Source organism: Hippopotamus amphibius, chromosome 14 (assembly GCF_030028045.1).
Source record: "Hippopotamus amphibius kiboko isolate mHipAmp2 chromosome 14, mHipAmp2.hap2, whole genome shotgun sequence".
NCBI lineage: Eukaryota > Metazoa > Chordata > Mammalia > Artiodactyla > Hippopotamidae > Hippopotamus > Hippopotamus amphibius.
Window position 1 is genome coordinate 479,699 of NC_080199.1, and position 27,177 is coordinate 506,875.

Genomic DNA, 27,177 nt, shown 5'->3' on the forward strand with positions numbered 1-27,177 from the left:
CCCCAGTCCCCGGGGGTCCTGTGTCCACTGCCAGGCCCGGACCCTCTCCTCCCCCCTGAGAAGGGCACGGCCGACGGGACAAAACGAGTTGCAGGCAGCAACCCTGAATCAGAGGGACACACGACTTGCTTAAAATGCCCATGCACGCTTTATTAATAAAACTCACAGTGAACAAGTCAGACAATTAAAGTCTCTTTATTCCACAAAATACTACAGAAAAGTTCATCTGTGTTCCAATAAAAAGACTATCATTTTAGAACAGGCAGCTGACGGCAACTGTGCAGTTAATGGTTCTCGGTGAATAAGTTTTAAAAGAGACGCTGCCTGTCCTGAAATTCCTTTTTCTTTTTATAAAAAAAGAACTATTAAAATTGATTGACAAATTTTGAGTTAAAAAACTGTTAAAACAGTCTCTATATTTAATTTCAATTTTATAATAGATTACAGGAAGATGCTTAGGAAACAAATACAACATTTGTTTCAGTACATGTCTTTAAATGATAGACTTATAAGTATGTAAACAACTATATAATAAAAAGTTTCCAAATGCTGCCTGTAAGAAATCAGGCAAATTTCACCATAAGCAGTAAACCATTCCAAGCTTTCAGTTTCCACAGCTGCACCAGCATGGCAGTAAACTTTTACCAAACAAACAAAACAAACAAAAACAAAAAAAGAACTCTGCAATTCGTCTGCTGCAACACAAAGCAAAACCGAAGTATAAACCCGATGGAGTCACACAGTCAATATAATTTAAGGGAAATTAAGTCGTAATAAAACGAGAAGCAGAGCCTCGCCGTCTGCCGGCTCTGAGGTGCCTCCCCCTCGGCGGCTGCGTCGTGGCAGCGGGGCCTTTATCTCCCTCGATGTGGATGGAGCACGACGTCTCCAGCACCCTCGGCAAGAACTGGGAAGTGGCGAAATGAACTCTGGATTTAAAAAAACAGCAAACGAAAACACAAAATCCGAAAGTAAACAGAGGCCGTGCCTCGGCATCGAACACAGCGCAGCTGGTCGGGCCCCGCGGGGAACAGGGAGGGCGCTGCTTATCTGCGGCGCAGCAAGCTCTTCTCGGGAGCAGGACAAGAGAAGCTGACGCTCCACGTTCACAGCAGTCCTCCTCCCCGGCCGTGATCCCGGAGCCGGCGGGGCTCAGTCCTCCTCCTCGTTCTCGTTGAAGTCCTCTTCCTCCTCGTCGTCCTCCCCGACATACGACACGGGGGTCTCCACCCGCGACCCGCTGTACTGCGACCCGCTGGAGCTCGTGGCCAGCGCCCCGTCCGCGCCATTGGCCAGGTCGCTGCAGGGACAGGGGGCACCGGTGGCCGCGTCTGCAGCACCACAGACGGGCCGGCTTTCCGGGGAGGCCTGGGTTTTCTCAATGATACCAACACACACAGAAAACCTCACCCACGTGCAGCACAGACCCCGGCACTCCGGAAACCGGCTGCACCCCGTCACGCCCCCCTCACACATCACGCTTCAGCAGGACCCCGACACCGAGCCCCCCCATTTATCACCACGTCAGAAACGAGACTCAGGCGCACCAACCAGGAAACCCTGAGAGCCTCCTCCCAGGCCTCTGCCTTGGACCCCCTTGACCTCTGGGAAGGGTGTGTGCACGCGTCTGCACGTGTGGCAGCACTGTCCCAAGCCCCACCCCAGCTCCTCTGGCGCCCGCCCTGAGCCCGGGACGCTGAGGGTGCCTCCAGGAAGGCCCCGCCCCGGGACCCACCGCTCTCGCAGGTTTTATTTCTGGAAGAGCGCCTGCCTGCTCACGCTCCCCGGGGCTGGGGGGACCACGGACCCGGGGGTGTAGCTGCGGGGCCGGGCGCGGGAGTGGCCAGGGCTGCCTGCTCCTTAAAGGGGCGGCTGGAACCCACCCGTGTTTGCGTTACGCTCCCAGGAGCCTCCCCCAGAAACACGGGACAATCTTTGGCTGTCACAACGGGGGGGGGGGGGGTGCTAGCGTCTGAGGCCCAGCGCCCCCCACGGCACGGGACCGCCCGCCGCAGAGAGCGATCCGGCCCAAGATGTCAATGTCCACAGGCCCGCAGGCAGGACCCCGGCCTAGAACGGAGGGGTTTTAGGAGCTGGGATCCCGGGCAAAGACCCCCGGCTTCAGCCGCCACCCGCATCCCCGCACAGCGCGCAGGCGACCCAGAGGGTGAGCTGCGGTCCGTCAGGGTCCCAGGGCACCGACGGGAGATGGCCGCACCCGCCGCCAGGGGAGGGGAGGTGACATTTCCTCTGCGTGACGACGCGCTCAGGCACTGTCACGAGTCCTTTCAACGTCCTCGTATCTGAGCTGAACGGCAAGGGAAGTCCTGACGGGACCCCCGCCCAGGGCTACAGCGTGACACAGGCCTTCCCGGCTCCAGACGCGGAGGCGGTCTGTCCCTGCCCCCAGGGGCCTCACAGCAACCTCTCTGCACCCGACCTCTCCAAGAGACGGGGAGTTTATTCTGTAAACAGTACGTCTGCTTAAAGATAACAGGACACGGAAGGTCAGAACCGCCCCGCAAACATGGCCGTGACAGACGGTGTGGCAGGCGGTAGAGGAGAGGATGACGGAGTGACCGCGGCTCTCACCCTGCCATGCGGGTCAGGACCCTGAGAGGCCAGAGCTGCACGCTTCCCAGGGCTAAAGGCATTCTCCTGTTAAGAGCAAACCACGTGCATGTACGTCAAACCTTCCCTGCTGTCTACCGGCCCTGACAACAGGGCCTGCCGACACTCAGACACAGCGACCCCACATCGGGGTGCGGGGGGCCCGCCCAGCAGTCAGGTCACGAAGGGTGGCGACTGGGCCAGGGAGCTGCTCACCGCAGCTTCCCTGTAACTGGGAACCACTGAACGTCCAACCACAGACGGCAGCGCGAGAAACGATCGGGCCTCCGTAAAACAGCATCTCCACCACGAAGGTCGTTTTTTCTTAAGTGCTAATGGCTTTGCTTCCCTCATTAGAAAAACTGACACGAGCTTCTCAGAATTAATCAATAAAAGGAATGTCTTAAAGAGGAAAATTTAGAAAATACTCAAACTCCACCTCCTGGAGTAACCAGTGTTCACATTGTACAGACTGGGCCACACGCACACCGGCCGCTTCACAACTAAAACCTGAACTGACCTCAGACAAACCCCGACGGGTACAGACACTCCGAGAGGACCGCGCGGCCTCCCTCAGCCCTGCCGAGGTCGAGACGGACCCCACGGGCTCCGGGACCCTCACGGGGCCACGGCGGCGTCACACAGGGACCACATGACACGGTGGCCACAGAGCCTTCACGGAAGGTGCACACAATCGCATTTAGCTGGACCTACACTCTGCTGATTTCACTCTTATCTTAAGAAATTAAACATTTACTAATAATTTAGAATTGATAGAAACACATATAACGTAAAACATACTACATAAAAAATAAAACGATTGTTTTGTCAACATAAAACTTAACGCTGAAATTACCTTACATTTATCTTTCAAAAACTAAGACACACCCCAAGGCCTGACATGGCTCTGCTCCGTGGAACTCCTAGGTCAAAGGTCAAACACACATCGGTTTAAATGACAAAGCTCCTCGTAACATAAAAAAACCACATTCAATAAATGGAACGTGAAACAAGGGAGCAGTATTACACGTATGTTACGACTTCAACTGTGTTAAAAAGAAAAAGGAAAAAAAACAGGTGGATAAACAGCCTGTCACTCAGGCTGCCGGCCACGGGCGTCAGGTGGTTTTGCCCCCGCTTCACTGAAGCACTTTTTAAGAAAATAAAAACCACGTGCTACTTTTAACCTCCAGGGGAAAGAAACCGATCAGAACAAACAGCTCCTCTGCACAGAGGACAAGCTCGGGTGACCCTGGGTGACGTCGTGGGGGCGTCTGCTCGGCACAGGGCACGTCCCTCCGGGCGGCGGAGCCGTGGTTGTTCGCACACGACGCGGGGCTTCCTGCCGCCCGGTGACCCGGTGGCCCTGCCGCCCACGCTCCCCGCCGGGGACTGCAGTTACCTGGCAGAGAGCCTCGTGCCGTTGGAAGTTGAAACTGCCGACGTGACGAAGACGCCGCCAAGCGATCCCTGAGCCATTTCTGGAAAGAGAAAGAAAACAAAGCGGACGGCACGAGGCTGAGACGGGACGGCTGCAGGCGGGGCCCCCGGGGCTGCCCAGCCTAGGCCCACCCACCCGCAGCCAGAAGGCAGCCCGCGCGCCCCGCCGCCACACGAGCCCTCCCTCTCCTTCCTCCCCGCGTGCAGCCGCCGTCCGCGCAGCGCAGAGGCAGGGGCCAGGGGAGGAAGGACCCCCGTCTACGTCGGCCCCGTCCTGCGCGCGGCCCTGTCGCCACCCACGGGTGGGTCCCGCAGGGCAGGCCGGTGGGCAGGAGCCGCCTTCGCCGGACGCTCTGAGGCCAGACGCTCCCCCGTGCCGGGAGGCCCGTCTGACGCGGTGGCTCTCGGGGGATACGTCCACACCAGGGCACACGGGCAGCTTGTCCTCTCACCACAAAGCCCTTCCCCTCAGGCCCGGGACCCCACAGCTCAGCCAAGGAGCCGGCAAAACGGACACCAGGGACCCAGCAGGCGCCCCACACCCGCCGCCGGGGGCGGGCGCAGGACCGCAAGGTGCTTTCCTTGGTCGCTTTGCTGCAGTGACCGAGCCACGCCCCAGGCTCAGGTCCACACCTGCCAGGCTCCTCACAGAGCTGGGGCCCTGCCTGGAAGGTGAGATCCTGAAGCAACACCCGCACCACACAAACCGCACGCGGACCATACAGGACGGCCTTGTCGCCCGCCCCCCCGTGTCCCAAGGCCCCGCCAGACGGCGTCCCGCTGCCGCACGGGCACCCCACGGCCCGCAACCCTCCCGCACCCGTCTGTCTGCTCTGGGCAGGAGCCGACCCCAGCGCGGGGCGGGCGTCCGTGCAGGCGGGCGCACCTGTCACGTAGGGCTCCAGCGCCTTCGGCACCAAGCTCCTCGCCACCCTCAGGTCGTCGGCGGAGCAGCGCCCGGACTCCAGCCCGCAGGCCATCCCCATGCGCTTCAGCACCTCGATGTCGTCGTGAATTTCAAACGTGTTGTCAAAATTAAACAGGTACTCAAACCTGCAGGAGGACGTCACTGTCAGAAACGCACCGTCTCCGAGACAGAGCAGGACACCCGCTCAGCCCAGACCTTCCCCGGCCGCACGACCCACCCACGCGGACGCCACGACGCCGGAGCGCGGGCGGCATCTACGCGGCCCCCGGGACGGGCCCCGAGCGCCGCCTGCGGCCCCGACAACAGTCCTGACAGGCTCACGTGCCCTCCTTTGCAAGGAGACACAGAGTCAGGGCCGTAAGAAGGACGCCTGCGACGCAGTGACGCTGCAAGGTCGTACTTGACCATCGCGAGACACGGAGCACATCGACCGGACGGGCGACTCTCTCAGCCCCGCCAGCCGGGCGTCCCGGGCGGCCGAGCCCCGCCCAGCAGGACCTACTTGTCGTTGGAGATGCTGCAGTCGATGACCGTCTTCCTGCTGGTGCTGACGAGAATGAAAGGCAGGTGGATGGCGGAGCTGGGCGGGGGCGGCCGGCTGGCTCGCTCCTCCGCCTGGCGGTTCCTCCGCACCAGGTTCTTGAAGGCGATTTGCTGAAAGAGATGCACCACTGACATGCCCGCACCTGCTGCCACCGGACACCCAGCCCTCTCCCCAGGCGTCCTCGACGGCCCCGCCCGACACCACGAGGAGCTGGCCCCCCTCGGAGATCAGAGCGGCTGGGGGGCTGCAGGCCCCAGGGAGCCGCCCAGCAGAGAAGACATGTCCAAAAACCATACACCTGGAGGGGAGGCTACGGGGACACGGGGCCCGCGGCCCCACACGGCGGTCACGTCCTTACCTGCAGGATGAGCTCCTGAAGCTGTGACTGTTTCTGTTTTATTCTCTCCAGCCTCCTCTGTCTCTCCACCTCCAAAGACAAACCACCAACACGATTTGTTTTCACGGCATATTGTAAAATCCAGGGCAACACAGGCTCACCTAGGAAGGTTCTTGCCGAAAACCTGCAACCCGGGCCTGACGGTGGGGAAACGGGAGACTCTCGGACGCGGCAGGCGCTGCTGGGCACAGGCCCGTGTCTCTTCACCTCAAAACTACACACCCCCCTTCCAGCCCATCGTTCGGACACGGCCGCGGTATCTTTCTGAAAACCCCACACACGAGGATGCGGAGTCTACCCACGCCGGCGGGCTGACCGCCCCCTCCACCGCGGTGTCCGCGGCGGGAAAGCGCGGCCAAGGTCACGGGCCTCGGGAGATGGGGCCGCCCGCCCGCCCGCCGCCTGCCCCCCACCCAGGGCCCTCGGCAGGGGCCGGCGGTACCTCCAGGTTCTGACACTCCTGCGCAGAGTTGGTGGGCAGCCCGATCCACCTGATCTCCTTCTTCTCCTTGGAGATGATGTTCATGGCCATGAGCACGTTCAGGGCGTCGTAGACGCGGCGTCTGATGTTCTTCTGGTCGTAGGCCTGGTGGAGACAGAGGTGGCTTTCCAGGCGGCCCGGGGCCGCGTGCAGGTCAACCTACAGACCCCGGGCCCCGGGGACGCCCGAGGCCGTGCGCCACACCCCCGCCACGAGGCGGGGCCCTGCTGAACCCGACAGGCCGGGCGGGAACACGCGGGGCCGGGGACGCGCGGGGGACGCTGCAGTCTCCCCCCGCGATCGGCTCAGGAGAACGTCCCTCCGCAGTGTTTTCAGAACCTCTCCGCACCTCAGGCTTCAGACACAGATGGCAGGCAGGGGCCCTGCCCCGCCAGCCCCGCCGGGCGCACACTCACCGACTCGTTTGGTAAGATGTGGTTGTCGGCGGCGCTGAACTCTGCCACCAGCTCGTCCGCCACCTCGTTATAGGACGTGGTCCCCTTCCGCTGCACCTTCTCGCAGACCTTCATGGAGAAGTGCCTCAGCCCCTTGCCGTTCTTCTCCCCCTTCCTGGTGCGCTTCCTTCGAAAACAAGGGAAGAGCGGCGGCCTCAGTGCACGGCGCCCGCTGGGGACGCAGACCCGCCTCCTAGGGCGGGCGGGCGCCGCGCGGGGCGCCGCGGGCTGCGCGCGGCGCAGCAGGGACAGGAGCCTGGCTCCGTCTCCCCCTCCAGGGGCCCCTTCCTTCCCTCAAAGGCCGGAGGACAAACTTCTAAGTGGCCGGACCTCACACGTGTATCTTCCACTCTCGGGAGAAGTGGGGCAGACGGCCCAAAGGCGGGACCCGGGACACGTCTGATGCGCATCGAGACGCCAGACCCTGTCTCTCAGAAAGATGTGGCCCGACATCAGGAGGCGCGGAAGCTCTGCTGCAGATTCAGGGGCCTGGAGGCACACGTGAACCCGCGGCGCTGAGCCAGTGCCAGAGCCCCCGGTGGCCGCGTGGCAGCCGCCGCGCAGCGCCGAGGCCGCGGCACACCCCCCGGGGCGGAGCCCCGGCGTCTGACCTTCTCAGTCGCCACGTCAAGGAAAGGGTCACCCCGAGGTTCCAACTGAGGAATTTGGGGGGATGATGATTTCTGCTTTAGAACCAATGCAGACACGATTCTACAGCTCTGCTGTCGTTTGTTTTTAAGGAAAGCTGCACAGCTGACCTCTGAGAAGAATCATTTTCACATCACTTTGCTTTGGGAGGAAAGGATCAAAGGAACAGCGTGGGGTGGCCGCTGCATGGGGCCGTCTCCACGGCCACATTTAGCTGCAGCGGGAGACGCTACTGTGAGACCCGCCACGTCTACCGGGGTTCGACACATGGTACTTCCCGGTACGGACAAGGCGAAGTGTGAAAGTCACCACCGCCGTGAGAAGCCGGAGCCCACCCCCTCACGGTGGAACCCCCCCCCCCCCCCAAAACGACAGGGCGGCTCTCCCGCAGCCCGACCGCTCGTGGACCACGCCTCGGCCACTGCCCGATGCGCTGGCGTGACGGTCGGCCACGCGGCCACAGAGGCTGGGGGGTAGATTCTAGGCAAGTGCTCACCCGGCAGACCAAGGTGAGGGGTCTGAAGGCTGGTTCTGGGAGACAAAGTGAGTGTTAGGGGTGTGTGGGCTTCCTACCACGAGAGTGTTTGGCGCTGCAGGTCTCTGAGGCGTACCAATTACCTACAGTCAAAAAAGACAATTCAGAACAGTCAGAATCTCCCGCACACGAAGCTGCCGCTTCAGTTCTCGTGGTTTTATCAACCACAAAGATTAGAAAACAGTCACACGAGCCCCGCCGGGGACACCTGGTGCCCGGGGCAGCGGGGGACGCCCGGCGGCCTGGAGACAGCTCCGCGTGGGACTCGCACGCTCCTCTTTTACTGCCTTTCCTTTTAATGACACGGACAAGGATAAAAACCTACGCTTCAGCGGTACTAACATGGAGCCCAAAAGCGGAAAAAGGGACACAGGGCCAGCGAGGCTCGCTGCGGCGCCGCCAGCAGCCCGCCCACCCACGAGGGGAGCCCCGGCACCCAGACAGCACAGCACGGGGGGAGGCAAAGGCACCAGGGCACAGGCGGCGGTCCCGCCGCCCTCGACACACAGACGCCCGTCTCTGCACGGGAGGCGGAGCTCTCAGAACTCGGTCGTCAAGCGGCGTTCACACGATAACGCTGGGACACGCAGACACGGCTTCGTCCAGCCAAGTACAACCGCAGCCCCGAGGTCGGGTGTCTGACCCGGACACCCGCGCAGAGGCGCTGTTCCCCGGGGACCGCACGGGGACGTCCCCGAACGCGTCCGCACGGGGTCCCCCGCGCCGGGCGGGCAGAGAGCAGGCCGCGTCCAGGCTACTTGAAGCTGGACGTGCCCACGAGTGCACTGCTGAGCGGGATAAGGGGCCCCGGGCCCTGGGACAGCTGACCTGGCACTCTGCAAATTCTCCCTAAGCCCAGGTCACCTGTCAACAGTAATGACCCACAAACCTCAAAGAAAAACAGCTCTGCTGAATCTCCTTTTAATTCACGTTCCCAGCGATGAAAGCACCGCCAGTGTTTCTCAAACGGCAGGTCCCTCTCATTCAAACGACATGAGATCAAATAGCGAGTGTTCCGGAAGGTGAAACAGGATGGAAAAGAGGACGAACCCCCAGGGGTGAGGGCCTCACGCGTGTGTGCTGACGGGGCCCGGGATCTCGGTGCGGGGAGAGCGCAGCCACCGCCCACGGTCACCGGCCTGGACCCCTCGAGACCCGTCCCTCCGAGCACTCAGCCCGCGACGTCCCCAGGAGAGCAGACAGGACGCCGGCCCAGCCCGCGTGGCTGGCAGAGGCCAGGCTGCGGCCGCTCCCCCAGGAGAGGGGTACCCGGCCTCAGGGTCGGTGCCCCACCGGACACGCGTGCCTGCTCCACCGCCCGCCCCGAAGGACACCTCCCACGGGTGCAACTGTTCCGCAAGCACAGAGCACCAGGCACACCGCAGGCGCCCAACGGCTGCTCACCACGAGGGCGGCTTTCCTCCGCGACGGGGCAGGTGAGCACACCCCCTCCCCGGGGCCCGCCGCCCACAACCTTGTGGAGGACACAACGGACGTCCTCTCCTCACTCTCCTACTTTCACTCCTTTCCACGGACCTCCCTCCGTGGGAAACTGTCTGCAGAGATGGCCCGGCCTCTGTGGCAGGCCAGCTTTAACTCTCAGAACTGGGATTCTGTGAAGAACGCGTCTGCACAGCTAGCTCGGCTCCGAGGGCACGTCAGAGATGGAACGTTCAGGCTGATAAGCTGAAGGTCGGAAGGGCACGGACGGAAAACCCTCCACGTTCATCTTCCTCCCAGCTACTTAAACTGGTAGCAACAACAGAACTGTTCCTAGAATCGCCGAGCTATTCTCAGGCGTGACTCCGCGACAACATAACACACCGTACTTATAAAATAAAATAACGTGAATAACTTCTATCAAGAAGACGTGTATTGAGTATCTGTGATGGGTCAAACAAGGCCTAAGACTCCCACGCACTACGGACTTGAAAATTCACCGCGATGCTACTGAGCAAATATGGCCAAGTTCAGGGATGGGCGAAGTCACAGGGAGCAGTCACACACCCGGCCGGGGGCCGCCTGGTGGGGAGGCAGGAGCAGGCGCAGGTGGGCGCTGCGCGCCCCTCCTCTCACGGCTGCGCGGGGCCCTCGCGTCACGCGGGGATGACCCCGCAGGTGGGAGCCGCCGGGCGGGTGGGGGTACCCGGGGGAGGGGCGCCGGGCACCGTCCCAGGAGCACAGACCCGCCTCTGACGCCCCCCCGGCAGCCACGATGGGCAGGGACGCCCCCTCCCGTCGGCCGGCCTGCGGAGCCCTGACCCCGGCACGAGGTCCGCACAGACACCAGCCTCACGCCCCAGGCAGGCAGAAAGGCCACCCTGAGAAGGGTCCAGGCCTGGGAGCGGCCAGCCTCCGCTAGCTCAGGCCGCTCTGCCCGAGCGCACACGTCACCCCAGGAGACGCCGTCAGGGCAGACTCAGGACCAGCAAGGCCAGCGGAGAAGCTGCCCTGGCCTGGCCGGGTCCCGCCATCCAGCCACACACACAGGAAGGCCCGAGGCGGGGAGGACACACGGCAACGGCCACACGCTCCCGACACCCGTGGGCCCCGGACGGGGAGCCGCAGGGCCTACCGCACGCCACCCTTCCGGCCTTACCACTTGCTGAGCGATGTTGACATTGGACTGTCCAAACGTCTTTGGCAAGAGCTGCTTCCCCAGCGAGTTCACCGTGGAGGGGTGGACAGCTACTAAGGACACCACACCTGCAACGCAAGGAGACGAGAGGTCACGACCTTCCTGAATCGGGGCTCGGGGCGTCGGCGTCAGCGCCAGGATGACGGCGCCTCAGGAGACAGACCTCCTGCCCCTCTCGCCGTGGAGACCCGCGGGCGGCCGCGAGGGGGCCGCACCCACACTGCCCTCTCCCCGCGCGCCCGCCCGCCTCTGCGCCCTTGCCTCCAGGGCTCGGGGGCTCCGGTGCGCCCGGGCCGTCGCCGCGCTGCCCAGGCCCTCGGGGCCATCTGCCCGCCGACGGGATGTTCTGGTGGAGCCGCGGGACCCGGAGAAGGGGAATCAGATTTCTGCTTCCAGGGAGAGTGGCTTGTGAGGAAGCTGCCGCTGAACACAAAGCCGCGGGGACGGAAACCCTCCCCGCTCAGCAAGGGTCTGCTGAGGGCGCCGGGCGCCCGGCCCCGGGGATACACCGGGGACCCCCCCGCCCTGCCGGCACCAGACACACGTGATCCCGGGGGCGCCGGTGGGAGGGCCGGGCGGCCTCAGGGGAAAGACACGGGCTCCCGGCCCCACCAGGAGGGAGGAAGAAACCCCGCGTGGACCAGACCCTCCGGCCCCGCGGCGGGGCAGCAGTGGTTGCGGGGGCGAGGGCCCTGCACCAGGCTGTCACCAGACGCCGTCTTCCTTCACGGCCACCCGGTCTGGCCAGAGACGAGGTCTTCAATCCGGTCTGAGGTCTCCCTTTTGAACACTTCACAGGCCACGCATTGTAAATAAACTTCTTCACATTCCAGTAAACAAAGAACGTTGCTGCCACACGTGAACCCTGAATCATCGCCCCTGGGCTGGCCAAAAAGTTCATTCGCTTTTCTCCATAAGCTGGCCCTAGTGGGGCTTAGCTGTCTTTCACTTCACTCGAAACAATTCTGTCAGGCTGTACTGCGACAGCTGTCATATCGGCGTGCGTTAAAAAAAAAAACTCATTAAGATCGGTGAATCTTTGTGCAGCCATTTTAATCCTGAAGGCAAAAGAGTAACAGCAACATTTTTGCCATATTACGCTTTATTATTTCAAGAGAGGCAAAAACACAACTAAAACGCAAAAAAAAGATTTGTGCAGCGTATGCAGAAGGTGCTGTGACCGATCGAACGTGTCAAAAGTGGTCTGCGAAGTTTTGCGCTGGAGACTTCCCGCCGGACGATGCTCCAGGGTCGGGCGGACCCCTGATGCGGACGGCGATCGGACGGAGACATTATCCGAGAAAAACCACCGCAACAGCGCACGGGAGACGGCCGGCACCCGCAAGATGTCCAGGTCAAGCGCTGAACACCACATGCACCAGCTCGGGCACGAGAATCACTCTCACGTTTACGTTCCACAAAAGGTGATGGGAAAAAACCTTCTTGACCGTATTTCCTTACGTGATTCTACTTACACATGATGAAAACGTTCATTTTTAAAACAAGTTGTGACAGCCGATGAAAAATGGGTACCGTACAACAATGTGGAACAGAAGAGATCGTGGGCTAGCGAAATGAACCCCCACCAACTACACAGCTGGTCTTCATCCAGAGAAGGTGATGCTGTGTACGCGGCCTAATGAAACCACCTAACGGCGGGGCCACACACCACCCGCTTACGGGGCAGGGGGAGCGGCCACAGGAGGGGGACGTTGTAACACAGCCTGGGACCTACTCTCTAGAGAGAACACGGTGTTAGCTGTAAAGTGCACTACGGAGCCTTTTTTTAAAGTAACTACCAAACAAAATATTTTCAAACATAACATGATGAGTTGGAGAATTCAAGAAAATGAGTTAAGAACATATACTGTCTGACTTGCTATAACCATTAACGGAAAAAGGATTCAAAAAATTACATAACTTTATAAACAGTAACCCTATCTCATTAATATTAATATCTATAGGCTTTAAGATACCTTACAGTATAAAAGCGTGAGGTTTCCTTGAGAATAATTTTAACCAAACGTTTTAAAATTTCCAGAACCTAATGTCTGAAGCGTTACTACTTTGCCTGCCCTGCAACAAACATTCTTTTCGCTAATGTGGAAAGGGTCAGGACGACGCGGCCACTGCCACGCTGGGTCTCCCAAGCTCTGCGGCCGCCACGTCACTGGCACCAGAGAAGCCCGGCAGCTTCCTTGGTCCTCAGGCACCGGTGGGAGCTGCCCTCCTGGGCCACCACCACGGCCACACCTGCCCACGTGGACATGCCATCGCGGGCCCTGCAGGAGCGCCTGTGGGGATCGAGGTGCGGTGTCCGTGGGCCCGGGGCGCCCTCTGGCCATCTCGGTGCCTTGACCACAGCCATTCCCAGGCAACTCCCCACCACTTCCTGGGGAGCAGCCCTCTGCCTCCTGGGGAACCATCTCCATCCCACACCTGGTCCGTCCTCTGAGCCCCCGGCCCGCCCCCGGAGGCTGCCATGGGGAGGGGCGCCGTGTCCTCCTACAACAGGACCCCAGCGACACAGGAAGCTGGCTGAGTTCACCTTGCAGGTGTGCATCTGGAGGGCAGGTTCCAAGTCTCAGGAATCGTAAAGTGACACCAAGCCTCCAGCCACACGCCACAGCTAAGTTCTCACCTCTGCTGCCCGAGAAGCCTGTCCTCAGGCGGAGGGACGGCAGGAACCAGAGGTGACCCCCGTCCCCAGAGGACAGCCTCACCAGCGAGATGAGGACCCGCCTCGGGAAGCAGCGCCTCCCGGGAGCAAAAGACGGTGACCCACACACACCTGGCACGCGGGGGCCCAGAGCTCATCCGAAAAGGGTTTCTGTCAACCACCAGCCACGGGTGTCAGAGCTGCCACTGGGCCACAAAAGGTGGCACCAGACGCTGCCGGGAGAGGACGACGCAGGTCCCAGGACACCACGTGCGTGGACACCAGGCGTCAGACACCCCCGAGAGAGACGACGTGCGCTCACACACACACACCTCATCTATACGACGCAACCTTTAGACAGACGCAGATCAGGAAGGGGGCGCCTCCAGCTGTGCTCCGCGCGGCAGGCCCGTGCCGCGAGGCGGGCGGCCCTCCCATCCTGCAAAGCCACGTCTGGACAACGGGCTCAAACACAGCTGCTGGCCGGCCTCACCCCAAGCCCGTCCAGGAGGGCGGCGGCACGCCCCGGGGTCCCTGAGGACAGCCCGCCCCACCCCCGCCGCTCGACGCCACTCAAGACACACCGCGGGTGGACGCGGGGACGGGGCTCCCGCAGGCGGGACACGGGGCCCGCAGCCGCGAGGGGGTCTGGGTGGCGCCAGCGGGGCCGCTGAGGCAGAGGGAGCACGGGCGACCTGTGCTGTGTTCTCTTACTTATGTTTTTACTTTTCCTGAACTTCTGCAAAGCATATGAGACTTACAGGCCAACGTAAACGCGGCCGCTGGCGCGGACGTGGGCTCCCAGGGCCGCTGGGCCCGGTGCCTCGGGGGCGCCGGGCAGGCGGCTCCGCACGTGGGGCTCCCGCGCACCCCACGCGGAACACGCGTATCAAGCGACGTGCGTTCCCGAGATGGCGCCCTTACCTTTTCCAGGACTAAGGTTCTGGTCTATGAAGACCTTGAGTTCCCCGTTGGCTTCAATTAGACCGGCCTGTGGGGGCAACAACAGCACAGTGAACAGGGCTGTGGGGGCCGCCGGTCCCCCGCCCCCCCAGCCCCACGGAGGCCGAGCGCCACGCCTCAGCGCCCACCCCCCGTGGCAGGCTGCCGCATCGGCCCTGGGGACACCGCGCAGCACTGCTTTCACAGATTCAACCGCGGGTCACTTTAACGGGTCACATCTGGGCTCCACCATGCGAACCGTGGGTGCCCCAACGTGAAAGCAAAGTGGGGCCTCCGCCCGAGAACAGGGCCTTGGGCTCGGTCAGAGCGCCGGACACCGGTTCCTCCCTGAGGCGGGCGGGCCACCTCCGCGCACAGGGCGGCGTGGGCCGGGGGCCCGGCACATCCCTGCCCTTCGCCACCACGGGGCCGGGGGCTGCTGGCAGCACCCCCGCGGACCCCGGCGGGACACAGGCAGGCTCGACGGGAGAGAAACACAAGGCACGCAGGCTGTCAACAGGGAAGGGGAGAAGAAAGGAGGGCCCGACCCCTGGACCAGAGCGTCCGCACGTCGCAAGTCCGGGGCTGACGTGCGCGGCGTCGCGGGAGCGTCACCCGACACGTCTGAAAAGTGAAACTAAAATGCGGTCTCGTTTTCTCTGCACAGGGATATGGGACCAGAGCTATTCAGAATCCACCGTATCAGTGATAAAATGGTCCAGACGGGAACCACAGGGGACAGACCTGCCAGCAAGCCCCTTCCAACCCAGCCCTCCCCGGCTGCTGGGAGAACACACGTCCGTTGTTGCTTTAAGCCACTGAATGTTGGGGCCGCTGTTTCCCACCCAGAGATATGGGGTCACAGACGTCCTCTGGAACATTCACCAACCGGCTGTCCCTTCAAGAGCAACCCTCGCAGCCGTGGGTGCCGTGGCACCGACCCCCTGATGTAACCTGACCACAAACCAGCAAAGACACGTGGTCACAGTCCAATAATTCAGGCAGCCAGAGGGGAGCTGCTCAAGACCCCAGAGCGCCAGTGGGAGGGCAGGACAGACCCAGGAGGCCGCCTCGCCACCCCCATGGCTCCGGCTCACCCTCCTGCACACCAGAGACGCCGCACACAGACGTCCCCGCCAGCCCTGAGCCTGAGGCCCCGCGCGCCCAGCTCTGCAGGAAGGAGGCAGAGGTCGTCTGTGGACCCGCCCCAGGCTCCGCGTGGGGACAGCCTCTCTGCAGGGGGGGCCACATAGGCCTGAGCGCCGCCCCTGCCCCACAGGACACCGCGCCGGAGCTGCACAGATCATGGACAGCGCGGACCTCGGGAGCAGAGCCGGTCTCTCAGGTACGCGTGGAGCAGTCATGGGCGACGTCACCCACAAGCCACGCTCCACCCCGAGTCGCGGCTGCAGCCTCTTTTAAAACACCCGCTTTGGGAGCAGGAGCCCCACGGGCAGCGCAGGGCCTGTTTCTTCCGAGCGCCGTTCCACCCGCGGCCCAGAGGCTGTGGACCAGCTCGGGGACTTGACAACAGGCATCACATCACAGGTTGTTCTTGATCTTTAAAGGAGGTTCCTGAAATCGCAGTTAACGTGAAGGTAAGTGCTCTGGACTCACTTCCTGACAACATCTTCATATTTAAGACATAAGCTTAAACGTATCTTCCAGACCTTAAATGTATCTTCCAAATGTAGCTTCCTGGAGGGAAACACCCCACTGCTACGTGCATTACACATAAGCCAATAGCAACGGCACCCATTCGCCACAACTAACCTTCACTTTTCTTAGAAAACCTATATTCAGCCTTTTGTGTTCGTATTTTATGGAAAAAGTCGGTTATTCAACTACAGTAGATAAAACGATCCCATCAATAGCAGCCATGACAGTAAAACACGTGTTCCCAAAACACACAAAGCTGCTGCAAAAGCAGAACCAATTAAACATGGAAGCTGAGGGGCCTCCCCGGTGGTGCCGTGGGTAAGAACGCGCCTGCCAATGCAAGGGACGCGGGTTAAGTCTCTGGGCTGGGAAGATCCCACATGACGCGGCGCAACGAAGCCCATGAGCCACAACTACTGAGCCCACGTGCTGCAACTACTGAAGCCCACGCGCCTAGAGCCCGTGCTCCGCAACAAGAGAAGCCACCACAATGAGGAGCCTGCGCACCACGACGAAGAGTAGCCTCCGCTCACCGCGACTAGAGAAAGTCCACGTGCAGCAACGAAGACCCAACACAGCCAATAAATAAATTAATTAAAAAATAAAAGGAAGCTGAAAAGCTGACTACGGCTACTTCACTTAAATTAACAAACCTTCCTAAGGCCGACACCACCACGCTGCAGGCTTGAGAAATGAAACCGGGGCCCCCAGCGCGTCACGTGCTCCCCGAGGAGGCGCGACCTGGCCGGGCCCTGCGGAGTCTCCCCAGCCAGCCTCTGCATCACCTCCCGGCCTCCGTCACGGGGCCTCGAGGACCCACCCACCTGCCCGGGAGGCTGAGGGGCTCGGGGCGGGGGGCCTGGGAGGGGCCGAGGGAGCCCGTGCGCACGCACACACCCCTCACCTCAATAACCACCTCCTGACTCATCCTGAAAGGTCGGGGCACTTCCTGAATCACACGGGCACGCCCAGCGCGTCGGTGCCGTCACGGGGCCGAGACAGCACCCACCATCACGGCCTCGTGGACGCCGCTGGAAAACCCGGCCCACGGCTTCGCTGACGTCAGCACCGACCCGCACAGAGACACACGGAGTCCTTCCACCACAGCGACCCCGCGGCAGCCCTGACGGGGGAGGACGGGCCCCGAGGGACACGGCCCCCTCCCCGCCCCCGCCGAAGGCCCCGCCCCGTGAGGAGAGCTGGCCTGGCCCAGCGGCCGGGGCAGGTCACGAGGCGCCGTCCCTCCCCACCCGCCTCTGGGGTCCACCTGCCTCTCCCCCCGCCTCCCCCCCCCCCGCGGCGCCTCACGGGCTCTCGAGACGTGAGGGCGACCGCCGAGGACACCTGTGGCTCCCGGGCTGCCGCCGCCGGCGCCGCAGGGGACGACGCTGCTGTCCTCGGCCCGCGGGCTCAGCTGCCCCGCCACGGAGCTGACCGCGGCCACCTGCCGCGGGAGGGCCACCCCGGAGCCAGGCGGCCCGGAGCGCGGGCTCAGGGCCCTCCGTGCAGACGGGCCCCCGGGGAGCACGGCTCGGGAGGCTGCGCCCGGAGCGCGGGCCAGGCCCACTCGTGACACCCGCGGGGCCGGGACCCGCGGGGAGACACCCGGGAACGCCGCTCAGCGTGGGGGGCGCGTCTCTTCTTACTCATTGGCGTTACTTTTTGAGGAAGGGCTGACAGACAACGTCGAGCGTGTTTCAACGTAAAGGTTCTCCCCTGCGAGAGACGCGTCCCAGAACGTCTGCCGACACCACGACGCCTGGGGAAGCGGGAGGCCCCGAACCCAGTCGCCTGGACTGTGACAGGGACGCAAGGCCACGGTCACGGCCTCCAGCCCTGCGCACGTCTGAGCGGTCCGCAAAGCCTCTGCTCATCAACCACGCGCACGTCAACCGAAGTGAAAACACCTGTGGCAAACCCGTGGCATGAACAAGCGGGAACAGAACGTCCGAGGGTGTTTACACAGAGCCGTGGCACGGCCGTATACGCTGTCCCCAAAATCACCTCCAAAGCCTGACGGCAGGGCCACCCTCGACTGTGCCTTCAGGTGACTCTTCACTTTCCGATTCCACTGGACTGTCACAGAAAGCCTCTACTTCTGTAACTGGATAAGGCAAGAGGCTATCTCCACATCTCAGACAAAGGCCCAGAGGCCCCAGACGCAGGAAGGATGAGGGCGCGGCTTCCAGCCGAGGGTCTGAGGCCTGGACCCCCGTGGCATCCACGGAGAGGAAACCAGGCAGCGGCCAGAGCCACGGGAGCCGAGGCCACGTCCACAACACGTGGCCCACGCCACAGGCGGGACAGCATCGGCCGCGTGTCTAGAGAGGAGACGGCTGCACGAGGCCCGGGGCCCATCCACCAGCGGGGGATCAGGCTCACCAGGCCCAGCGCGCTCCCGAGGTCGGGAGGCGCAAGTGCAGAGGCGGGGCCAGGAACGGGGGTGCAGCTGCAGGAGGCTGGCGTTCAAGGGAGACCCCGACCCTCTGCTGCGAGGCCGGCCGCCGTCCCCCGGGGAGCACGTGACCGGGACGCAGCGCACAGCCCAGCCCGCGTCCCCCACCTCCCCCCCAGTGGGATCTGACGCCTCCGGCTCTGAAACGCCAGGGCTCCAGGCCCTCCTACAGGGCATCAGAGCCCCCCGACGACCGGCCAAGACGCATGTGTAGAAGAGCACTCCCACCCACACGCGCCCCCAAGCTGGACCCAGCACCACGCAGCTCACCTGAACAATCCCCTTCCGCCCACTAGAGAGCAGGCACCACCCCTGAACGCGAGGTCCTGGATTTCCTTTCAGACCCGGTAACCCCACTACCCAGCCTCCCCCTTCCTAGGACGCGGCCTCTAACCCACGACCGGACCAGCCTTGCTCATCACGGCCAGAGAAACATCAAATTCACTCCACAGGCACAAACGCAGAACTGCCCCATGAACACGTGACACGGCTCCAAGACAACTGCTAAGTACCTGCTCACGTCCGCGTTCCGGCCTTTCCGCCGCAGGTCTGCACGGGCTGGCCCTGCCGCACCCTCTGCGGGGCGGTGGACGGAGGAGGCGGCAGTCACGGAGCCTGGGAGCCCGCCGACCCGTTCGTCACCGCCAGAGGAACGTGACTTCAGGTTCTCTAGGGTAAGCAAGGCTGCCCTCCCTCCCCCAGAGCCCCCACGGCTCATGCTGGGTCTGCCCCTCATCCGTCCTCCTACCCGCTGTGCCTGCTGCAGCCCCTCAAGGGGAAGCCCTGTCCCCGACTCCAATGCAACAGGCCCTCGCCCCATCCCCCCAGCAGGTCCCTGCCGCCCGCCCCCCACGGGCACGTCTACACCGCAGCCCGGCGGGAGGGGGGCAGACTGTGTGGCAGGAGGAGAGCGGGGCACAGAGCTGGGTGGGCGAGGCCGGCTCCCTCCTGCACCCCATCTCTGGCAGCCTGGGGCCCCAGCACCCTGATTCTGGCAGCCTGGTCCCCTCGGCTGCAAGAGTGGGGATTCACCCCCAAGGCTCTGATCAGATCTAGATGCCATCAATTCAGCATAAGACATTTTCACTCAAACTCACATTTTTCTGAAAAGCAAGTGAAACAACAGAAGGATAAGACCCAGGCAAGGTACTCAAGTCACCAGCCCCGCGCAGCAGAGGACCAGGCACCGCGTAGCAGCTGAGGCCGAGACCACTGTCCCCGAGGGGCAGGAACGCAGACCCACGCCAGCCTCCGTCACGCTGCACCAGGGCGACGAGGGGAGGAGGAGCACTCAGACACGCGGAAACCACCTGTTCTTCACGTGAAACGTGCAGGTGTGAGCTCAGGTGCGTGCTCCACGGTTCAGCCTGCAACGATGGTACACCCGCCACGCGTGCCGGGTGACAGAACCGAACGTGAACTCTGCTGTGAGATGACGACCAAGGCCTCCGGGACACCCCTGTCCCTGGAGTGGATGCAAATCAACAGGAAGTGGACACCGGAGGGGACGAGGCAGCACAGGGCAGGTCCAACTCTCAAAGAAACGTGATGTTTTCAAAGGGAAATATTCAACCTCTGAATCAAAAACGCACACCAAAGCTGAATCCGACTTAAGACGCCACCCATCAACTGGGACGCGTCTGTGGGGTTTTAAGTCATTATGAAACTCGGTGCTGGAAACGGGGCATTAAAATGGGCTCCAGCAACCTGGTGCAAGTTGGTGTGACCCAGCACGCCCACCCGGGGAGTCGTCGGAGGATGCTCAGACGCACACACACGCGTGCGAGTGTCTACACGTATCCACGCGCTGTTACACTCCCGAGAACCCGTCCTGGATCATCACCACAGATCTGTGCACACCTGAGGAGATTCAACTGGAAACCCCCGGGCTCCCCAGAGCTGGGCCCTGGGCTGGGAGCCGAGTCAACCCACCCCTGCTGGGGCCCTCAGATGACCCGCGTGTCAGGCCGTCACTCAGCTGTATTCGCTTCTAAACGCCCCCTTGTGCCTCTTACACAGCGAGTCCCCTACATACAAACAAGCTCCATTCGGAGAGCGCGTTCGTAAGTCCAGTTTGTTCCCAAGTCCAACGACGTCAGCCTACATACCCAACGAGCACCATCGGCTGTACGGTCCTGCACTGTGGTAGGTTTATGATACTTTTCACACAAACAGTACATCAAAAACAAACAAAAAATAAAGAAGAAAACATTTCTAATCTGACAGCACAGTACCTTGAAAAGTACAGGAGTGCCGCACAACCGCTGGCAGACGGGGCCGACGTCGCGTGAACAGGCAAGAAGAGTTACTGCCTGGAGGTGGGAGAGCGGGGGGAGAGGAGAGCGGAAGGGGCGCCAGCAACAGGAGACGGAGGGCGGGCTGCAGCGCCACTCACGCCCGACGTGGACGGGACGCACGTTCGCATCTTTGAAAGTTCACAACTTGCAGGTTTGTAAGTAGCAGACTTACTGCGTTTGTTACTAAAAGCCTGGAAAAAACTGCAAACAACCTCAAAGGTCGCACTTGTGTCTTTAAATGTTCTCTACATCCTCCCTACGTCCTACACAAACCAAAGCTGGATGACATGGGCTACGGTTTATACAAGAAACGCACATCAGTGCACCCACTCGCCAAGAAAGGGCCTTGGCGAGCAGACGTGTTTGAATTTTACGAGGTGAGTTTAGGAATATTTCACTTTTTGTTATTTCCCGACTTAGCTCACGTTTCCAGTAACTGACCACTTATGATTCCCCAACGCGTCAAACAAACTCACAACCGCTAAACATGACGCGGTGGGGAAAACGACTGACTCGCGGAAGCAGCGACAGTGAGCGGACGTGCAGAAGGGCAGGACCCGACTGCACAGAGAGGGTTCACGCGTGCGAGAAACACGCCTCTGTCCCGCACCACTAAGTGGAGACCCAACAGGAATAAACTACAAACTCCCAGCCACCCCTCGCACGTCCTGGCTGACACGACTTTTATCTTCTTCTTTTCTCTTACCTGGAGCTTTCTGACTTCAGTACAACTAACGTTACACTGACAATCACAAGAAACGTGACTGGAGCCTTTTCAGGAATTCACATTGTTCCTTGTGGAAGTTCTGCTGAAGGGAAGCCAGGGCTTGTGACGGAAGAGCCTGCTGGTGCAACACCACCAACCGGCAAGCACGATCCCACGGCCGCGGCCGAGGACCCCGGGGCGACGCGTCCTCGCGGGACGGCCCAGGAAGGGGCCGGCACGCCTGCCACCCGTCACTGGGCAGGAGGCCCAGGGCAGAGCTGCGCCGCCCACGGCCCTGGTCTACAGGCAGGATTCCACCCTGGGTGTCGTCCAGAGAGCTGCTCCCTGTCCCCGTCTTAGGCCCTGGGTGACACGAAGTTATCTGACGGGACACCTGCCCTCTGCCCCCGCACCAGAAGCAGGGAGAGGGGGAGGGAGGGGGGAGGGGAGGGTCCCGGGAACGTCTCTGCAAAAGCAGGCCTGTGACTTCACAAATCGACGACCCCCTCCCTGCCCTTTACAAACCTGTGACACCAGACGAGGACGGCCCGGCGTCCTCCTTCCCTGAGGGTCACTCCCGCGGGGGCTGAGCTGCCGTCTCCCTCCCGCGCGGCCCCTCCAGGCCCGTTCTAGACCAGCTGTGGCTGCCACCCGGGCCCCTTATCTCACGACCACAGTTTTCCAAAGGCTGATGGCACCAAACTGCTGGCTGGGTCCACAGACTAGAAGGGGGAGCAGCCCAGGCAGGGACACGCATGTACCACACACTCAGCACACACACGCACAAACGAGCACACCCTCAGCCCCTATACACACACTCAGGAAACACACACACACAATACGTGCACACACGGTGAACACGCCTGGCCTCACACACACGCGCGCAGGAAACATGCTCACACACACACACAGTGAACACGCTTGGCCTCACACACGCGCTCAGGAAACACACACAAACACGCACACACAGTGAACACGCCTGGCCTCACACACATGCACTCAGGAAACACGCACACACACGCACCATGCCCGCCGTGGCCCACGCTCTACTCCACACAACTGCAATCTTTAGCACAAGGGGATGCCTCTGAGGGTGACAGTTTTCACGTTTCCTTCCACACCTGCACTCACTGCACGAGTGTCCCGGGCGCTGGAGACCCTCCATCAGGACCAGTGTCACAGGCCCAAGGCACGAAATAAAACCCACAGACACCCAGTCTCACCAGTCAGTAACCAGTGAGCTACGTTTCCACTCACCAGGGTGACAAGTCCCTGCGGGGGAGGGAACAGACGGCCCCAGGCCGGAGCCCCCAACGCCGCTGCCAGGCCTCCGACCCACGGGCCTCACTGCAGGCATCGCGGAAACACCCCCTTGTGCACACTAAGGACAGTCCCCGAGCTCCCGTGAGTCCCGACACAAGGGCCGAGGGTCTTGGGGGCAACACAGGGGCCAGGGAAGTTAAGGTCGGCACCGAGCCCCACTTTCCAAAGGAAATGCTGGCGGGAAGCCCTGAGCCAGCTGGCTTACTTTTGTGTATTTTGCTGGAAAATGGTTAAACACACGGACGACAGTATTCTGTCTAGATGTCTTCTTAAAACACACCGAGACAACTTCTTTGTGCACTAGAAACAGAAGCCTCACGGCAGACAGGCGGCTCAGCGCGCAGGCTCCCCACACCCCAGCCCCCTCCTCCTCCTCCCCATCTGCGTGCCCACCCTCCCTCCAGGACTCAAGGGAAACGCACTGCTTCCCTACCGACTTGGCCCGACTCAGCCCCACACTCACCCACCGTGGTCACCATCGCCGCTCCTGCAAACCCCGAACCCGCGGGCACAGGCGCCCGGCCCAGTGGTGCGGAACCCTGAGCCAGACGCACCTGCAACAGGCTGGAGAGGAGCTCCAGGAGACTGGCCCACCTGCAGGGGACTGCCCACACTGCCCCTCCCAGGCCCCCTCCGGCCCCTCTGGGCCCCAACGGCCCCCCACGGAGCCCCCAGAGCTCTGTCAAGCTGGGGTCCCAGCACCCCCCCGTGACCCCGAGGGGCTCTGATCTTACACCAGAGACCACCCTGAGGCCCCGCCACGTCAGTTACCACCGGCTGCCCGTCATCGTCACGAACTCAAGAATCAGACCCTCCTTAAGACGCAGGCTGCGGGAGAGAAGCCAAGCCCTGTCCCGGCCACCGCTTCCACCCCGCCCACCCCAAGCCCCGGCGAGACCGGCGTCCAGCACACCTGACGGCCCCCGGACGCCCAGGAGGAGTCAGAGGGCTCTCCTCCGGGGGTTCACGCAGGAGCGCAGGCTCAGCTCCCAACACCAGCCCTGGCACCCAGCGCCCCTCCTGCGCGCCTGCCGCCCGGCCTGTGTCCCTGGGCGAGCACGGCAGAGAACTGACCAGGCACGGCCTTCAGCCATCAAAGATGACGGACGCACCCCCGCGGCACACACAGCACGCAGGGCATCCGAGCTCACACACGCCGATGGAGGGCTCACGCCTGTCATCTGGTCCCACAGACTTTACGCCTCTGGCTGCGTCTCAGGCTGCACTTCCAACTCCGTGCAGTTAACCAGTCAACGAGTCAACAGCCCCGTTCCCCTCACGTTCACAGAAAAGCACATTCTTAGACACGCTAAAGGACAGAGCCGGGCTCGCGGTGCCTGTAAGCGATGCAGGAGCGGGCTCCACGGCCACTGAGACGGGCTGTGTCTGCAGCCTGAACGCGGGCTTCTTGCAAAAAGTGGAAAGTTACTCACTATACGCCACAGCCTCATGACAAACACAAAACTAGAGTTTTTCACCACGTTCGGTTAATCGCTATGATTTCACTTCTTCTGAGAAAAAAGCAGGCGCTCAGGGAGGTGCTCACAGCCTCGCTCCGCGCCCGGGCCTCCGGCACGCGGGTGTGCTCCCAACCAGGGCGCGACCGACGTGCAAAGACCCCGACGGTGGGCGGCGGCCGGGCCGGGCCCCAGCCTCCTCGCGGGGCGTCCGGGCAGAGGCCGGCGCCCGGCGCCACACAGGCGACGGGGGCTCCTGCGTCCTCTTCGCCTTCACCTTGTTCCGTGTGATCTGAACGTCCGAACAGCGGCCCTGCCGGGGTCCAGCGGGGTCATGCGGACCCCAGGCGCGAAGCCACGGAGAACGCAGCGCCGGCCACAGCCCTGCCCAGCACGGAGCGCACCCACTTACATCTTTTGCCATGTTACCAGATCCGTGAAGTCGGTGCTATCGAGGCTCGCCCTCCAGAGAAGAAAGATGCTCCTGCTGCTGGGAAGAAGGCAGGGAGAGCGGGGCGTGAGCGGGGAGGGAGGAAGCGCGCCCCCCGCGCCCCGGGCCGCAGAGCAGCCTTCCGCCCCGCCCCGCCCCCGCCCGCGGCTTCCAAGTCACCTCGCCCGGGACCCGGCCGCCCCGACGCGCACAAAGCCCCGCGCGCGCGCGCGCCACCCGCCGGCCCCGCGCCCCCCGCCGGCCCCGCGCCCTCGCGCGCCCCACGCGCGCGCCGGCCCACCCGCGGCCCCCGGCCGACCGGCAGCGCTGACAGGTGGGCTTCCGGGGTCCCGGCCTCCGGCCTGTCCCTAGGCCGCGGCCGCCTCCCGCGCGCCGGGACCCGCGGTCGGCGGGCAGGTGGGGACGGGCCGCCCGGCCCCGCGCCCCCCGCGCGCCCCCGGCCCGCCCCGACCCCCGCCGGGCACGGACGCGGACGCGCGCGCGCGCCGCGCCGCCGGGAGGGGGCCGCCCGCAGGCCCCGCCCGCGACCCCGGCCCCCGACGGGCCGGGCCGGCCACCGGGCGCCCACGCGGCGGGCCTCGGGCGGGGGGCGGCCGGGTCCGCGGGGAGCCCCCCCCCCCGCGCGCCCCTCCGGGACCCCGGCCCGCCGCACCTGGCGGGCGGGCGGCGCGCGGACCCCGGGCGCGCACACGCGGGCGGGCGGGCGGGCGCGGGGCGGGGGGCGGCGGTCCCGGCGGCGCTCGGCCGGGGTCCCTGCCCTGCCGGGGCGCCGGGGCGCGGGGCTCACCCTGCGAGCGTCGGGCGGCGTGACGTGCGCGGCGCGGTGACGTGGGCGGCGGCCCGGCTCCCGCAGCGCGCCTGCGCGCCTTTTCGCGCCTTCGGCTCCCTCCTCCCCTCCCCCTTCCCTCCCCCTCCTCCCCTGCCCTCCTCCCCCGCGCGCGCGCGCGCTCCGAGGGGGATGGGCTGCGCTGCGCGCGCCCGCGTGCGCGCCCGCGCCTGCCGGGGATGGAGAGGAGGGCCCGGCCCGGGACGCGGCGGTGCGCGCGCGGTGGAGCTGGGCGGGGCGTGTGTGCACGTGTGCGCATATGCGGGACAGGGACCGGGAGTGCACGTGCGTGTGTACGCACCCGGGGGACGCGAGCTGGGATGTGTGCACGTGTGCGCGCGCACGGGGCACCGGAGCCGGGGGTGCACGGCGTGTGTGCGCGCACGGGGGACAGGGACCAGGGAGCACGTGCGTGTGTGTGCACCCCGGGGACAGGGGCTGGGGGAGTGTGTGCCTGTGTAGGCGCATGGGGGACAGCGGCACCGTGTGCAGGCGCGTGTGTGTGCGCACGGGGGCCAGGGATGGGTGTGCACGTGCGTGTGGGCACAGCGAGGGGCACGGATATATGCGTGTGTGCACACGGAGGACCAGGGTCAAGTGTGTGTGCGGTGTGTACGTGTACGCGCGCAGCAGAAAGGCAGACCAGGTTTGTGCCCGTGCGCATGCACGGGCGGGCGTATAAGCGTGTGCACAGGAAGGAGAGGAGGCCTGGCGAGCGCGTGTAGGGGTGCGCAGAGGAGACAGCGTGTGTGCCCGCGCAGCGTGGAGGGCCCTGTCCACCCGTGCTCCCCCGTGCCTGCCCTGTGGGCGGCCTTCACGCCCACGCCCGGCCTCTGCCCAGATTCTGGGTCCTCCCGGCAGAAGGGTGCGGGTCTGCCCTTCGTCACCGGGTGGACGAGACCTGGTGGACGCTGAGTCCTGGAGACTTGTCCCCCTGGAGCCCAACACCGGCAGGGCCAGGGCATGGGGCCCCACTGCCCCCGACCCAGCAGAGGGCAGGCAGGGGCCAGGAAGCTGAGGCCAAAGTTCAGGGCCTTGAGGGTGGGTAGAGGCCTCTTCCCTGCAGGCGGAGGTGCTGTCTTACACCTTGCCTGGGACAGTTTCACAATGTAACCACGTTCGTGCCATCACGCCCACACCCGCTTCTCTAGCAAAGCCACTCCAGTCTTGAACTGTTAGCGCCTTAATCAGCCTTGGTTTCTTGAAGAGCAGAAACCTTCCCGTTGTTTCTGGTGATTAGTATACTGCACTTAGAGAAACAGGGATGGGGCGGGCATAAAAGCCTTCAGAGGGACAGTTCTGTTCCTGCAGGCAGAACACCTCACTTCCCTGTGGTGAGATGCACACAGCTCCCCACGGTCAGCAGGGCCCCATGGTGTCCGAACCTACAACCAGCCTCCAGTTCTGTTCCCCAAGTGGTCATGCCTTACTAGCTCCACCGTTCTTTCCCAGGAATTCTTTCTTTTTTACTGTATTGGAATCTTCACCCCTAGAGGGCAGGTGGAAGCCCCCTCCCAGCCCGGGGACCCAAGTACACCTACAGAGTCAAGATTCCAGTAATTCAACCATATTTACATGGGATACCTAGCTCTCACGTTCAAAATAATTTCTGCACAAAAATCACTAGTGAAATGTCCCGAGCTCGCATGAGCTACCGCAGCAATGAGAGTCTGTTGAGGCTCTGGGTTGCTTAGAACCTCTGTCTCTATATTCAGATACCCCACAG

At 62.9% G+C, this 27,177-nt stretch overlaps 1 protein-coding gene across 3 annotated transcripts; it reads right to left on the reverse strand.

Moving 5' to 3' along the window:
• Positions 1-180: 180 nt before the first annotated feature.
• On the reverse strand, positions 181-25,462 carry TFDP1 (transcription factor Dp-1). Of its 3 annotated transcripts, none has more exons than XM_057707494.1 (12): positions 25,413-25,462; positions 24,587-24,661; positions 14,260-14,326; positions 10,638-10,744; positions 8,000-8,121; positions 6,817-6,982; positions 6,362-6,505; positions 5,881-5,949; positions 5,481-5,632; positions 4,937-5,103; positions 4,013-4,091; positions 181-1,300 (listed from the first exon to the last, which is right to left on the reverse strand). In XM_057707494.1, the coding sequence occupies exons 2-12, from the start codon at positions 24,596-24,598 to the stop codon at positions 1,153-1,155; spliced, it is 1,233 nt and encodes a 410-aa protein (XP_057563477.1). In that variant the 5' UTR covers positions 24,599-24,661; positions 25,413-25,462; the 3' UTR covers positions 181-1,152. The 3 variants fall into 3 exon arrangements, with proteins under 3 accessions (XP_057563477.1, XP_057563478.1, XP_057563479.1); XM_057707495.1 differs by lacking the exon at positions 25,413-25,462 and adding an exon at positions 25,278-25,371 and having other exon boundaries at positions 1,056-1,300; XM_057707496.1 differs by lacking the exons at positions 14,260-14,326; positions 24,587-24,661; positions 25,413-25,462 and adding an exon at positions 10,938-11,053 and having other exon boundaries at positions 1,056-1,300.
• Between the last annotated feature and the right edge of the window lie 1,715 nt (positions 25,463-27,177).

What these genes read in the sequence shown, in the direction of transcription:
- TFDP1 (XM_057707494.1), bottom strand. An exon ending in ACATCTTACCAAACGAGTCG is followed by an intron (nt 6,506 to 6,816) that starts GTGAGTGTGCGC and finishes TGTCTCCACCAG; the next exon opens with GCCTACGACCAGAAGAACAT. An exon ending in AGGAGTGTCAGAACCTGGAG is followed by an intron (nt 5,950 to 6,361) that starts GTACCGCCGGCC and finishes TTGTCTTTGGAG; the next exon opens with GTGGAGAGACAGAGGAGGCT.